Below are 16,719 nucleotides of genomic sequence, written 5' to 3'. Positions count from 1 at the left end.
CAGACATACCATGTTGGCAAAATATGTACTTGCTCCAATTCATAAAGATTTTGTACAGCAGGTTGTGCTGAGCAAAGTACCCATTGAGCAAAACAAGTGGCTATGTAATACAGTGGCTTCTGTATCCCTTGTATTTTTTGCAAATCTCTGGCAGAGTAAGCTAGATACGTTTCATAAATTGTTTATTTCAAATTGGCCCTTGCATAATCAAATACATCATCTCACCATTTGCCTTTTCTTTATCTGCTAGACTTAAAAATGAGACTGCAGCTACTGTAGCTGTATGAATACATATGCTGTTGTTTAGCAGTTTCTGCTGGGTATATGGCTGATCTTGATTCCCTAGGAATCATTCACTGACAAAGGTTTTTATGCACGTGAATGTATAATTTAAAAAAGCAGGCGGACTTCTCTGACATTTTTACATTTCACTGGATTATTGATTCTAGTTGAGGAATGCTGTATAAGGAAAAGTGATTATGTGATGGGAAAGCATGTGTGAGGTTGCGCATCTGTTGAACACACATTTAGAATAGTTTATTGCTAGTTACTGACCCTTCAGGTATGTTACTAAGTCATCTGGTACTGCCCTATCTCCAGAGCACTCTCTCTGTTTAGTAAATTTAGTTAACTCTGGAAGTTCTGTTTCGTAGAGTATTTATATGTCATTATTTAATTTAAAACCACTGTGATAAAACTATGCAGAAAACATTTTGTCCGACCAAAATCTTGCACATCTATAATTTGCTGATCTATTGCTTAAGCCCTTGAAAGGATTCTTTCAGTTGGCCTTCTGACGCCACACGTTACCTCTCTAGGGCGCCGAGGAAAGTACTTAACCTCAAGTAGCTATTTTTTACTTCAGCTATTTCTGCTGGGAATGTACCTTTGGCTCCATATGCAAAGACAGTACCTGTATATACCATGGAAAGAAACCAAAAAACCATTTGGACCATGCTATAAATGAAACCAAATGTACAGAATAGACTCTATTGTTGAAAAATTGTAAGATATTCATATTATTCAATTAAAAAGGATGTTAGAGACACTCAGAAAGACCTACAGAAAATTAAAATATTTTCATAAATAGGGAAGTATATGCAGAGTATTCTGAAACTTTCCTGAACCAGGAATTGTGTTTCAAAAATATGTGTGCATGCAAAAAGTCTTTTTCCTTTCTTCCCTTCTCTGTTAGACCTGACATTATAATGTCTTTTTTCAGGAAAGTACTTACACATGAAGCTTAATTTTTGTCTGTTAGCAAGCCAAATGATTCAGTAGTATTTCTTGAGTTATAAGACATCCTGAAGTACTTGGGCCAGTAAGCAATTTGTGATTTTGCATTTATCTTTATTTGCAAAATAGCTAAACAGACAGCACGAAAAGAAGAAGCAACCTCCACCTGAATGAAAGGCAGCCTGTGTCTTGAGTTGGACAGGGGCAGGTTTGAGGGGCTGGGGGGAGAATATTTGTTTTTCTGTTTATCTTGTTGGGTTTATCTTTTCTAGCTTGTTAGGCAGGTGAGGCCTCAGAATTCTAAATAGCGAGGAATAAGTGCATTTTGAGGAGCCGTGCACAGTAAGTTTGAAGTCAGACTTTCGAAAAAATCTGCACCTGCTTTGTTGCAGCTTAGCCATTGACAGAAGCCTGAAGACTTGTGCTTGCAGCCACCTGCCTGCAAGTATATATGAAGCAGTTAGGATATCACTATGCAAGTAGCTCTCTGCGCTCAGGTTTCTTATAGTACGCAGAACGCTCCTCTGCAAACCCGCAGCCTGCCATGGGCACAGTCTTCTTCCTGCAGAAGAAAAGCTCAAACTTGGCTCCACTAGGAACTGAGACTTAATGGGATCAGCAGGCATGCTGAACTATGCATGATTAGAAATGCTGATTTGGATATCAAACACAATTCTCTTCACATCAGTGTTTATTAGCAGTTTCGTGCATTGGGTGAGATAGAAATGTCTGTGACCTGAGTCACTGATTCTCACTAAATTCTGGGGAAGCCAGAAACTCCTTATTTCTTGCAAGTCCTGATAGGAATCTGTCGGGGAAAATTTGGAGCAAAGATGATTATAGCATACCAGTCTGTGCAGCTACTGATGAGACGCAGTAGAGTTCGACTAAAGTGCCAACACCCACTGTTTTAATTTATGTATTCATTTACTTATTATTTTGGGACAGAAGGATCATGATTTCTGTGGAAACAAATTAAAGACTTCAGCACTGGCAGAAGTTCATTTCAAACACATTTCTTAATCACTCTGATTTGGCAGGTGCTTTTGTAGGACTTGCTATACTGGGAGCCTAAGCCTTCCACTGCTGGCAAGCATTTTTCTGCACTCCAGCACAAGATCAGCGTAATCTTGAAACCCTTAATCTTGAAATGTCTGCCCAGTTGGTTTGTAGGACATGGATAGGTATAAGGCACTTTCTAGGGTAAATATTTTCCATGTCCCAGTACCTATCCTTTATCCAGTCAGAATGACGTTGCAGGTAAAATGTGCAAACTGGCCCAATTAATATGTGTATTTGAGATAAGGACAGAAATCAACTGTCAAGGAGGGGTTAGCAAAGTCAGCCTCAAATAAATGACAAGACGAATTGCTTGGCAATTGAGCTGTTTCGGAGCTAAGTAGAAATATTGTTGTCTGAAAGATAAATCCTGCTTACCTGCACCTGAAAGCTTTTGCAGTGAGGGAGAAGGAAGAAGCTGCTCCCTCCGACACAACTCTTGCCAAGGCAGGAGAGAATTGCCACGTTCCTGCACAGCCCTGCTTCCTCCTCCCTTCTCAGAGGTTCCTCTTTTTTTTCCAGCCATTCCCTATAGCTTGATGGTTATTTTTTGTGTGCTGCTGATGACCCAGACTTATGCTTTTAGAGGTTCACTGTCCCTCTTTTCCTAGTAAGCTTTGTCTCCTTATGGCAAAAGGTACCTTGGCCAGGGGAGACTGTAGCGCAACTTTTCTTTGTCCCATAGAGATTATTTATTACTTGCTTTATTTTAGTTGAGGTCCCATTTTCTATCTGAAAAATGCCTACCAAGAGACTGTGAAAAATACTTCTGTTTTGATGCTTTGTGACTGTCTAACAGCTGGGAAGCCCAAGTGCACTCACTTCAGGCTACAGAAATGCAGCTTTTATGCCAATAAGCAATGTTTGTCCTAGTCATACAGGGCTGGCAACCATTTACAGTTAAGCCTGTGGCTTTCTTCAATTCCTTTTCGTCCATTGCACATAGACTTAGCCCACACATTGACCAGAATAACCTGCTAATCCTTTGTGTGTGGCCATTTATACTTCTGGAGTGGTTCTACAGAAAATCTCTGATTATGTTTAGCATTGATTTCAACTGAAGTTTAGCAGGCCTTCAAAAAGGACATAACTTTCAATCTAGAACACCAAAAATCATCATTATATCTTGTGCTTGGGTTACAGTCATCTGTGTGTTCAAAGCCTATGAGAACAGTGTGTTGACTGTATTGAATTTCTGCTTTGAGAAACTTAGGTGTAGTCAATGTGTGTAAAGATTATACATTCCACTGGCTATTTAGGAAACTTGACCTGTGTCCTTTAAAATATTTTTGTTATATAAAAAATTGTGCTAATGCATTCGGATGTGAACTAGCTTGTAGCTAACAAATTTGATTAAGCAATGAAATCAGTTTCGTTTGCACATCTAAACAACAAGTGACAAACTGAGCGTATAAAGCACTTCTCTCAAGTGTATGAGCTGAGAAATATTTTAGGAAAGCAAGCATCTGACATATAGTTTAAAATGTCTGGTAGTATCCCCTCTAAAATATCTCCCTAAATGAATGAATAAGATGCTTGAGAGCTCACTCAGCATTTTCATAATTGCTGGGGATAGGTACCTATTCTGTCAGCTCTGATGGTTCATCAAGCGAAAAACTCCCTATGTAGAGCTTTAACACTTTCCTGTAAGAAAGTTAAAAATGTATCCTTGAGGAAAATTGGTGTCATGTGGACATAAGGTACAGTAAGCAATCATTACATCCACTATTTTTCCTAAGATATAGACAGCAGAATAATAAACAATGAAAATATTTTATTTTTCTTTCCTGGTAGATGTCCGTAGAAGAACAATTTATGAGTACCACAGGGTGGAGCTACAGATGTCAAAGATTACCAATCTGTCGGCTGTTGAAATGATACCTCTACCCAGTAAGTAAAATATAACACAGGCTGGAGTGAAATTTGCGGCGAGTACTCCTCCTTCCCCTCCCCCAATTTTAAATATTTTCTTTTACCTGTGGATCTGAAATCATGGACAGATTCATTTATCCTTTCTCAGATTTATTCCCAGCTGGATGATGCATTATCCAAAGCATTCTCTTGTATCTCAAGTTAGTTTATAGGTATACATCTCCTAGTAGGTCATAAATGAAATCTGTGCCAGATCATTTTTCAGAAGATTGCTTATATCACCTTTAAATTTGTTTCTTCAAGAAGAGGAAAAATTTTCATGCTTGCAAAACATTTCTGTGTATAGTTCATGCCATCTCAAAGGAACATCCCCAAACATATTTTGCAGTTCATCTTCTTTTTTTGTCCATGGTAAGACTACATTGTTTAGAAATCTTTGGGTTGAAACTGCCAGCTGTTCCACTGTGAAAAACTGGAAACAGCTTCTTTCCCTTTTTCTAATCCAAGTACAGTTCTTGCACACTTTCCTGCCAGTCTTATTATCTGCATATGTCTGAATGTTAGCTACACCCAGGAACACTGGTGCCAGGGAAGAAAGACATTTAAAGAAATGCTTAATACTAAGCAGACAGATAAAAATTTAGCTCTAAAGCAGACAGAACGGTTGTGGAAATGGGATTACATTTACAAATGGAATACACATGAAATCCTACAGATAAAATGTACCTCTGTGCATATGGTTGTGCACTATATGGTGATAGGCTGGTTTTAGTGTGTTACTTTGGACATCTGTGAATCTGTTGATGCCCTAAATATATATTTTCAGAAGGTGTATCCTTTTGCACTTGTTGTGAGAATTGTTTATGTGACTATTGTAATAATGCATTTGTTTATCTACTTCCCAGCTTGTCTCCAGTTTAACAGCTGTGGTCCTTGTGTCACTGCCCAGATTGGCTTCAACTGCAGTTGGTGCAGTAAACTCCAGAGGTAAAGAAAAGGATTTTTTTTAACTTGGATATACAGCTGTGCTCAAAGGATATCCAAAAAGTTTGCCTGTAGGTGTTTCAGCAGAGAGGGTTGTTAATATTTAAAGTTGATATATGTGCTTTCACATGAACATATACCTCAATTGCCATCACTAGCAACACACCATTGTCCCATTTCACTAAAGCAAAGAAATTAGGCAAGAAGGATCAAAACAGTTGTTTTAGGAGTTGTTTCTTGTTTTCTTAACCATGCTTTAAAATCCTTTTGAAGGAGAGCAAGAAATAGAAATCATAATTAAATTCACATTTTCTCCCTGTAATCCTGTCTTCATCAAAAATAATTTAACTACATGCAGACGCTGGGTGGCAATGTAACTACGAAGAAATACTTGTTCTCCTAACAGTAGGGAAACCAACACGTCCAGAAACTCACTCTTTTCTTTTTTAACTTCTTTTATCATGCTTAGTGAGCGTGTCGGGTCTCCTCAGCCTCTCGCTACCACCTACACAATGATAGTTAAGTCAGTAGTGGGAACCCTGTAGAATCTGTAGAGCAGCTGGAGGGCTGGTAGCAAAATGGGAACTCCATGGTCATAGCTTTTCCAAAAAGTTCTTCAGTCAGTGACCTTGGTAACATGAATTTATTTCAATACTTTTCCTCCGATGCAAAATGCATTATCATAGTGGGTATTTATTATGTTTATGTTTTTCAACCCTAGTGATTAGGTTCAGAAAAGTTATGCATAAAACGGATGCATAACAAAAGAAGAAAAGGCTATTACAATTATAAAGTTGTGCAATGATTTGATATCATGTTGAAATGGTGAAAGTGGCATGGAATTAGAAATTTGGGGTCAATTTTATTACATTTTCTTGAGCTTCCACTTTGGTGATAAGTCAATGAAGAAGTTTCCTTTTCTTAGTTTCTCTTCCAAAATCTCCTTTTGAGTGGAATTAAAGCTAAATTAAATCATTTCACATAAAGCATGACAGATGTCTTCAAGGACAAGCATACCTGCAGCAAACTGTTCCAAGTCACCGTATACGGCTCTTGAATGCTTTAGCCAATTTCTTGGTTTCGGGTATTCTTCAATCTTCCTTCCATTAGTAAGTGTTGCAGTAGTGAGTATCTGTTGGCTTTGGTATGAGCAAGGTCTATTGCTTGGTAGCAAGTGTTCTCATTTCTGTTTGGATAAACTCAATTATAGCTGGTAAGATTTGAAGAGATGGTAAGATTCAGACCTCTTATAAAGAACAGGCAAACCCATAAACCCTTTGTTTTGTTCTGTATTTTCTGAAGAGAAGAGCTTACTGGAAAATCTGGTTTACTCCCTAAGGCACAAATTACTGTGGAGACCTAAAGGGTTTTATCCTTTACCATTAGCATGAAGCAACAACAGGCATGTAGTTGTGCTGCTTTCCCTTCCATGTGTTTTGATGAATATGTGACTGCCCCTCTCCTTCTTCATAACTGCCACAATGTAACTTAACCTGAAAAATACACCGTGTTAACACACCTATTTCTATTCAATTACGATCTTTTGAAAGAGATCCTTTGAAAGAGATGGATAGTTTTGGTTGTGACGATCACGCTGCAATCAAAGATGAACCTATAGAGAGCCCCTGCACTGTTTTCCTGAAAACAGCCAGTTCTGTGCTGCAACGCTGTTGTGCCTTTGAGGAGCAGATAGAAAGAACAGCCTTTGCTGTTAATAAGACCTTTACTGATAGTAGTGAGAATTTTCATTTTATGCAGACTGTGTTCGCACATTGTTTGACTAGCAGCAGAAGCTGGAATGGGAGTTAATCCCTTAAAAAAAAAAAAAGGCTGGATCCAGAAGAACAAACTAAGATTATGCCTCTATACAGGAATTGTACTAGTTTATACACAAATAGTTTGAAAACAGTCATAGCATCCAACTGCCTATATAAAAATGAGTGATAGTAAACCAGGTGTAAGCAATGGAGGCATGTGTATAGAATCATAAAGTAGTTCAGGTTGGAAGGTTCATCTAGACATAACGTCCCCCAGCCTCCTTCTCAAAGCAGAGCGAGCTATGCGGTCTGATCTGTTTTTTGAAGACTTGGTCCATTCAGATCTTGAAAACCTCTTGAAATCCTCCAAAGATGTGCTCCAGGCCACTGAAGATCTTGATTTTATGCTTGATTTTTTACCTGATCTTTTAAATTTTTGTTTCCTTCAGAAACAAGGCTGTGACAATGATGTCTCTTGCAGGCTCCATTGCCATCTTTGGCCTTCTTTCCTCCACCTTCTGAAACTAGCAGCTTATTTCAACAAATAGATCAAAAATATTAAGTGGATAGAAATTTTGTGAAAAGAGGCAACTTACTTTCCAAAACGTGAAGGTTTAACATCATTGTAATTAGGGTACATTACAGCATAGGGTCATTGTGCTCAGAACTCATTTCTGTCTCATATTTGAAAAAATCTTCTGCTGCGTCCTTCCACTTTTGGATACTTTAGTTCATGTTCTAGAGCATCTCTTTTCTTTTACCTTTCTGTTCCTCAAGAGGTTAATTTACTTTTGGGAGACACAAAAAAAAGCATTTTCTTATTACTCGTTCTCTATGTCTGGATCAAAAAAGAGTACTCTGAATCATTTGCTTCAGTACTACTTTAAGTTTTAACTCCCCCCAAAAATAAATTAGCTGTGGTAGAGTGTTCTCTTTCCATGTGATAAAGAAGAGCTTTCTCCTGACTGTTCTATTTAAAAATCTTGAAGGGTAGAAAACTGTAATTCCTTCATCACAGTTCTCCAGCTTCTTCTATATATCACTGCTCTTCAGTAACCAGCCTTGTAAAACAGTCACCCTAGACTTTGATCTCCTGTTGTGATAAACATTGTTCTGCTGCAGCAGAATAAAATTTACTTGGAGAAACAAGGGCAAAGCATTACGTGAACTATTAACTTAGACATTTCAGAAGTGCTTAGTGTATGAAGAATATTAATATTTACACTTCACCTTACAACGGGTGCTCAGAGGAGTTTTTGAAGCAAGCAGAAGCGGTTGCTTAGGGGGAATGCACAAGTAGTGCTTCTGAGTTGTGAAGTGGAAAGTGGTGTAGCTAACTGGACAGTCTAGTCCAGGCAGTGGTGCATTAAAGGCTGCATCTCATGGCTGTAGGCAAAGCCCAGAGGTGGAAAGCAATTAGCATTTGGTGCAAAAGCCTGGAGAAAGCATTGAACCTGGTGCTAGAAGGTTTGAGTGTAGCAATGCTCAACATTTTGAGCAATGCTCAATCTCTCCTTTTGAACTCTGCAGCGGGAGAGTGTCTTCTCGCCAGAGAGGAGGCTGTTATGGAGCAATGAGAGTCACAGATGTGGCCAACAGACAGTGGCGTTCCTCCTGCGGAGCTGCAGTAGCACTCTGGAGATCGCTAAAGTGAGATCTCCCAGAGCAAACAGGCTTCCCCCATGGTCAGCAAGCAAGCATGTATCTAGCAGAAAATAACTCTGCCATTTGTACAACACTTTTTTCTTCAATAGATTATGACCCCATTTATCCAAAGCTATATTTCTAAGGAGCGCAGCATCCTCAAATTTTTTCTTGCATAAAATTTATACTGTATTGAATCATTCACATAACAAAATACAGTTGTTGGAAATACAGAAAGTTTATGGAAAACTCTGAACTGCACAAGGAAAATTGACCAGCAGAGCCATTGCAGAATAATTGTACTCCCCCATGTGGGCACTCTGTGTTGGAAGAAAAATAGCTTTATTCTGCAACGCAGTGGGTTGTTTACTGTATATAACTTCAGCCCAGCTAGCGTACCCGCTCTACAATCTGTAGAGAGAGGTAAGTTCTTCCTGTAGGCGATTCAGAGCAAAACCTCCTGCTACTGTCAACAAGCTCAAATCATAGTTTTACTTTCATAAAAGATTGTCAGACTATTCACTCTGAAATCCAGAATGACATATGTCATGCAGTTGCCCCATGACTAAAGCAAAGGCACATCACCTTTTAAATTCTTCAGCAGATGAGGTTCCCTAAGGATTAAAAAAACCCAAAAATTAAACCATGCATAAGAGGGAGAACCATTTCACAAGTTAAAGAAATTAAGTATTCATAAATATATAGCCTAAGATAGTATCATAGCTTTCTCCTACACAAGGATTTGTGTCTATAAAACACCGGAAACACTTGGCACCTGTCTAATAATAATCACCTGTGGCTGAAACTTGGATTATTTTCTCTACATTAGCTCTGTCTTCCCAGCGTGTAGAAACTGAGCGAATTCATTTGGGTTAGATCCTTTTATATCATCTTTTTGTGCTTCTGAAAATGTTTATATACCCAAGACACTTGGTATAGCATGCAGGAGAGGTCATCTTTTAGGAAAATTTTTTGAAGCTTTAGTGGGCAACTTTGCCATTATATTACAGGTTCAGTTTGTACAGTTTGCTCACACTAGTGAAATAATGAGTTCCCTTGGAATTTTAAGTTAATTAGTCAAGAAATAAATTGTGTTTGTTAAATTTCAAAGACCTAGCACTAAATTAGCGTGGAAATATGATGCCTAAAAGATCAGGGAATTTTTTAAAAGCTTCCTCCTTACAAAATTTTGGAAAGATTTATGTTCATATTCTGTTGATATTGATGTTTTTGTTTTGGAACTTAAGGAAGGTCTTAGATTTTGGCAGTGAGATTGAACTACTGATGCACACAAAGGGCACAGTCCTGCACTCTCTGCAGCTGGAGACTCCAGTTTTGTATGTCTTTCATGCTTCACTTCATTACCACAGAATAAAAGCATCTCCCAGTCCTTAACAAATCCCTCTGGTTCAGTGTGGTACTATCATCCCAAACATTGGACCTAGGGAACTGAAGTGCTGAAGGACTAAGGGCAAGAGATGTGAACAGGTTAGAAGATACCTTTATTCATCTGTCACTGTTGATACCCGTATTTGAATGTTAAATCCTCAAACCGTGCTGCCTCATGCCAGTGGCACCTGAAAGCCTAACAGCTAGATCCACAACAGTATTTAGCCGGCTGACTTACTTAGGCTTTCAAAGGAAGTTATGCTGAATAAGAGAGCAGTCCTAAAAGTACCTTTTCACAGGAACCTGGATATAAGTATGTAGGACCAAGAGGATCTCCAGGGGTCAAATACATTTGTCTGAGGGAATGCCTACAGGTGCTTGAATGTGAAGTACCTGAGCCCCGTGAAGTGTCTCTGATTAGGCATTGCTGTGCCCTTTCCAAAACAGGCATGTCTCAGTGATTAGAGATTCACAGAGGCAGAAGAGGTAACTGAACCAGGGTCCCCTGAAGGCCCGTCACCCACTGCGTGAGGGTCCATGGGGTGGCTAGGTGGTTAACCCAAGCCTTGAAGCATGTGCCCCCTTCCAGGGGTCCAGCCCAGAGCAGCTCTGGAGCCCGGCAGCGGTTTCTTGCAGAGCACAGCACTGGTTCCTCATCTCAGCTCCCCCAAGCAAGTTCCCGCATTGGACTTTGCGTGTATATCGATGAGGCACGGCTCTCTGTGCACGCTACTCAGAGTTATTCTGACTCTGTGGTTCTGTATAGAGCCTCCAAAGCCTCATGCACCCTTAGGGCAATACTGAGTTGAATGATGAAGGAATCTCATTTTTTATAGATTTCCTTTCAACACTTAATCATGAATCTTAGTAACAGCAGCAGTTGTGTAAACCATAAAGTTACTGTTGTTTTTATGGACTGTGTTCTGAGCAAAGTGAAAAATCAGAAATGTGCTTGGGAAGGGTAGCAATAATGTGATTTAAGTCTTAATATCTCTAATTTTTTATTATTATAAATATTATTATGAAAATATTATTATATTTTGTTGCTATAATCACTGCTCCCATCTGAACAGGTAAGAAGGAAACAACTTATTTTGCATTCCGTAGCTGTAGGGTGGGAAAGGGAAAATCTTTAGGCACATACAATTCTTAAAAAAACATTTTAGAGTTGAAATATGAACTGACAGTTTTCCATGGTACCCTTATAGTAGTTGAGAAGCAAAAATGGTTGCCTGTTACTTGTGTTCTGAACCTTTGAGCAAGCATGAAACGTCTTATTTGTTTGTTCTTCTTTTAGATAGAAATTGGAAATGTATTACTGAATTTTTAAATAGTTTATATCTGTTTATATCTGGAAATCTTTAATATAAGGAAGAGGAAAAGGATTGAGTTTTTTGTTTCTTTGTTGTTCTGTATGTCCCATCTGACCAGACCTCTCTTCATATAAACTGCATTGGATCAAGTATCGTAGTATAAATAATAATCTCATGTGATCAAAAATATTTATCAGGTGTGCTAAGTGCCCCTTGTAGAATTACATGTGCCTATTATTTGTGCTTTTATGCACAAAAATAAGTATGATATAATCGGAGTGCATAAAACCCCAAATTTAGAAAAAAAGAAAACCCAGGAAGGGTCTTTCTCCACACAAAGCTTACTGTTAGCAAACTCTCCCTCATTTTTGTATGATAGCTATTACCATAATCAAGGTCATAGATTCCAGCTTGCAACAAGGAAAAGCAATGCAAGAGATCAGGACCACAGATCTTCATCATCTGACAGTACAGATACATTAGCTTAATTGCATACTGAGCACGTAGAATCTCTGACTGGCAGGCTTTGTTGTAAGCCCTTCTAGTTATCTCACCAAAACCATGAAGTTCTTTAAAAACATCTTGAAATCTGTGTTTTAAACTGAGATGTTATACATACATTCTTCAAAAGTTCTGCAAGATCTTCTTAGGTAATGAAACTGCAGAGGAAATGTAAAGCTTAAGTTCCTGTTGGGTTGATCTAACAAGTCTAGGTGTTGCAATGCAAGGTGGTAAAACACATAGTACAGTGCGGAGAAGGGGTGCGGAAAGATCTTTTCTAGTGCTGTCCCCACATTCATAAGCAATTGATCAAAGAGATCAGTTTTTATTCAAATACTCACTTTTACAGACTTACTGTTTTTAGCTATTTGAGGGTTTAATTTTCCTTGTTTGCTTTAGGAATATTGCATCTTTCATCTCCTAATTAAAAGAAGGAGGGGGGACTTGCTGAGGCCTACTCATCGTTTAGCTGACAGTAGCATGCTGTTATTACAAAGTCACCCCCAGTATCTTAGCCATTGAATTACACACATGCACACACACACACACAAAGAGGCATTTGTATGGATTAAGTAAACCACCAGAGGGAGCATATATAATCCAATCTGTGTAATAGCTTCGTATACAGATGACAAGGAAAATCTCAGTTTAAATGCTATAGAAAGGCTATCAATTTAAAATTTAGGTTATTGTGTAGAATGTATTCAGTTCTATCAATGTGTAAAACTTCATGAATTTAATCATATTGCTGCTTCAGGCGAAGTGAAAGAAACGTGCTCAGATTCAGTCTACGTCTAGAATTTGTATTCCCCTAACAGCAGTGTGTAATGCTGGAGTGCCTTTATATGAAAACATGACAGAGTCCTAACACCTCGGTCTTAACAAGCAGTTTATTGAATTAAAGCAAGTCTGCACTGCGATAAGTGAAGAGTAATGTCAGTGCTGTTTTTCTAACTAGTTTACTGTTCATTCCCCAATTATGAAGCAATTCACGTTGAAATTCTGAGGAGCCTGTGAGTAGAAAATTTGGCCCTTTGTCAGAGTCTGCTCTAGGTAAAATGCATCATATATTTCTTCTGTTTTAAAAGTGTGTTGAGACAGCAATAGGTCTTTTTAATCAAGTGCAACAAATGTATCAAGAATGAATGTGTAAATTTATCAACCCCAGTACATTACTGGTTAGAATGATAGGATAACTAGATCTGTTCTTTATTGAGCAGAAAATTGCACCACACCCAACTTCTTCAAATCCTTTCCAAGCTGCTTTCTCATAATTTGACAAGCTAATTTGAACACATGAACTTCAAGAAACTGTTAGGGAGTTAGCATTCAATAATTGAGAATTTTGTATGCATGGCAAACCTGATGAGAGGTAAAGCAAGAAAAGAAAGTGGCGCAGAAGTGCTTAGTGAACAAAGCATTTTCTCAGACCAGGGTGAGCCTATTCATGTATCACTGAGGTGTGATGAAAGAAGCCTCACAAGATCTTAGATCTTCTCAAGTGGGAGGGCAGATGAGTTAGCTTTTCATTGAGATTGACGTATGCATAAGTAGCAAATAAATACCTTTTTTACAGCTTGGACAATTTTGTAGAATTTATTAGTAGCTGGACTCCATGGATTTTGTGGAATTTCTGTAAATGCCCTAGAGCATAGGTTGTCCAATACAGTTGCTTTGTTTAGTACAAATAGACCAAAACAAAATTCATCTCTTGGTACGCAGAACTGCAGTGAAGACACAGTAGCTGTCAAAGGCCTAGGAGACATCAGAGTAAGACCAGCAAACTGATTAAGTATGGTATGGGACTCACTAGAGCAGGCTCATCCCCTTGCCTGGTTCAAAGCTGATTTTTTAGAATGGATATATACCTCATGAGAGCTATACGGAATACTTTTTCATGGTAAAGCCTGAAAACCTGAGCTTTGTCTTATAGTATTAGCATTTTTTACCTCTTATGACCTTCATTCTTCAAGTTTCCTTTCTTCACGCATTCCTGCAGTGCCTTCCTTTCTGCTCACTGATCAGTAGCCCCAAGCTAGAGAATAAAACTATCACTATCCTACCGTTCATAGATTTGATACCTACACAACTGAATTTAAATTCTGTTTCCATACAGAAACTAGACAGTTTTGTTACAGCTGTAACATTAGTTACAAATTTTTACGTAAGTTATTACTTTTTGCTTTATTCTCCCAAATAACTCAGAACATGAGGGCAACAGGTCTGCTCCTTGTTGATGCAGATTCCTAACAAATGCAAGGCCAAGTTGCAAATTAGTTTCCTAGTCATATCTAAGATGCCACACTAATAAAACACTAGATAAATAGGTAGTTAGCACAGCTCATTTCTATAGAAACTTCTTTTATGATTCTTTTACACATTAGTACATTTTTATTGTTCACTTATTGTATTAGAACAATAAGACAGATCTTCACCTAGTCTTTGATGAGCCATCCGTATCTAGAACAGCAGCTTCCATGCCAGCCACAAATCCTTGAAATCTTAGTAGAGCAGAATGTGGACTTCATTCTGCATTGTTTGTTCATCTTGCGGAATGTTAAGGGCACAATAGTGAGCGTTGCCCTGCTCTGTTAAACCTGCCTTCACTCTGGGATTAAACAGTCAGTTGTTGGTAGAGCTGTGCCACGTTCAGTAACACAGCAGCCTCTGATTCGTTTCTGCTTGGTTTCGTTTTTATTTGTTTCTTACATTGATAGCTTATACTGTAGGGAAGTGTGGATTCAAGTACGTTCCTACTTGGCTGGTGAAAGGTGGCACTTCCCTGCAGAAGGGCTCCGTAGGCAGATGCCTCACACTGCAGTCTATGCATGTTCCAGGCGTTTTGAGAAACTCAGCTCAGACTTCTAGTCATTGTTCTGTGCAGTGCTCTATGTGTGATAGACTTTCTCACGACTCAGTTTCTCTACCAGGTTATAAGCATTATAGCATGGTTTTTCTCCAAATATGTGGGTCAAATAGTGGCTTAATTTAACCTTTAGATTTTGATTGGGTAATCAGAAGAGTGCAAGAACCCCTCTCTAAGAAAGCAGGCTTTTCTGATAACAGATTAAAGATTTATTCTGAACAACATGCTCACACAGTACACTGAGTAAATAAAGAATAATGCAAAACAGATAAAACATCATTAATTTTTACAGTACAGTAATGTGAAATATATGCTGCTGATGATTAGGTGAATACAGAATGAAAATGAGAACCAGTATAAAAAGAAGACAGATAGTTACTTAACCTCAAGAGTAAAGATTACTTCAAAAACACTGAAAGGGAAGCTGCAGATTAAGGCAGAAATTTTTCCTTGCTTACCTAAATTCAGAGACAGATTCAAGGTTTGAGTAACTGCAGATGAGGACCTCCTCCATATGAGCACACGTTCACAGACAGAGGAATGCAGTCAGGGTCCCAAACCTTTCTTTTGTTGTGTTACTGTTAAATACCTTAACGTAAAATAATCAGGTATGAACCTACTGTGTATCTCTCTAACATAATTTTTACCCTGTTTATTTTACTGGGTTTTGGTACTCAGGCTGTTCCTTCCACTTTTGTCTGTGGAAAGTCCCAACTCACCTTTATTTCCCTGAAATTTGCTAACTTTTCCTTAACCTGTCTGACATGTATTTGTCTGACATTGTCTGGAAAAGTCACCTTTATTTGCTAAACTGCTGTTCACATTTTTATGCATCTCACTCTCTGTTAATTATCATATACCATTTCTTATTTCATACTAAATACTATTCCTGGGCTACTAAATGAGTTAAAGTTGACTGGTCTATTTCCCTAATGGAAATAATGAATTTTAAAATAATTCAAGCCCACTGTTCCTGAAACCAAAGTATGGCAGGGTGTGAGGAGTTTCAACTTTGGAGAGGAAAAGCCCTGGAAGTTCTAGTATGGAAGCTGAGGGAAAAATGTAAGTAGATGCTTAGTTTCTGAAGAGAGCAGTCAGGCTCTATAACAGCATTTCTCCTGGTTTATGGGCTGAATATATAAACAAGGTACTTCTAACAAAAATAATTATTTATTGTAATCCTAACAGAATTCTTCATCATAAAAGGCAGGATTATATAGAAACAGGTTAGTTTGATTATCTATAATTTCTTGTAATTTTGTAATGTTTTTATGCACGACTGTACGCAGAGCAGTGCTGCTACTGTCTTCAGTTTATCTTGCCTTCTCTTCCAACAAGCATCAATAAATCAACTCTACCACTTCCAACAGGGAGATGATCTGGCAATTTTTTTTTCTTTCACAAGCAATATTTTGTTAGAAAATACACAAATTTTACCAACGCAAGTTTCATGAATTCAAGTCCATTTGTCAAATATATTCAGTTATAGAAAAGCTTCATTAGTGGAGTAGCAAAAATAGTGATGACGCAGTAGGTGCATTTTGTCCAGTAGCCCATCTTGCTTGAACGTTGATTTAGGAAGTGAGAGAAAAGGTGTCAGCTTTCTTTTCTTTGATGCCTGAGAGGAATTTAATACATAAATCCTGACTCTTTCCTTGACCATCAGAAAATAGGATGTTCTGGGGAATGAGCTGCTGTCTATTTTGTATAAAATATTTGAATATTCCTGAGACTAGGTAATAGAATCCAGATGTTACACCTCCGCATTGTGTCCTACATTGTCAGGCTAGACAATCTCAGCTGTCCCTTTCTTTCTTTATTCCAAGGGTTTATAAAACAGTAAAGTGAAAGAGCAGAAGCTGAGGACAGACCATTTCAGAACACCTCCAAGTTTTGTTCAGGACACTTCTATGGGAAACAGGAAGCCCAGGTTTTCATACTTGTCTCTAGGATACTCTTCAGGATGCAAGTTAGTGTACTTTTGTGGGGGACTTAGTTTTGCTTCAGTTCATATAAGCGTCCTAACCACTCCATTACTATGTAAAAGCATGCCACCAGTTTTGTCACTCTCACTCTTCATTTCCTTTGCTCTCATTGC

At 38.3% G+C, this 16,719-nt stretch overlaps 1 protein-coding gene across 3 annotated transcripts in view; it reads left to right on the top strand.

Moving 5' to 3' along the window:
• The window catches only part of PLXDC2 (plexin domain containing 2), a 276,014-nt gene that overhangs the window by 218,627 nt on the left and 40,668 nt on the right, over positions 1-16,719 (top strand). For all 3 annotated transcript variants that reach the window (XM_068934616.1, XM_068934615.1, XM_068934617.1), the window contains 2 exons: positions 4,090-4,185; positions 5,073-5,154. In XM_068934616.1, coding sequence (XP_068790717.1) covers positions 4,090-4,185; positions 5,073-5,154 — 178 coding nt within the window. The remainder of the gene's footprint in view (positions 1-4,089; positions 4,186-5,072; positions 5,155-16,719) is intronic.

This window comes from Struthio camelus, chromosome 2 (genome assembly GCF_040807025.1).
Source record: "Struthio camelus isolate bStrCam1 chromosome 2, bStrCam1.hap1, whole genome shotgun sequence".
Classification (NCBI taxonomy): domain Eukaryota; kingdom Metazoa; phylum Chordata; class Aves; order Struthioniformes; family Struthionidae; genus Struthio; species Struthio camelus.
This window is presented reverse-complemented; position numbering and strand designations above follow the sequence as displayed.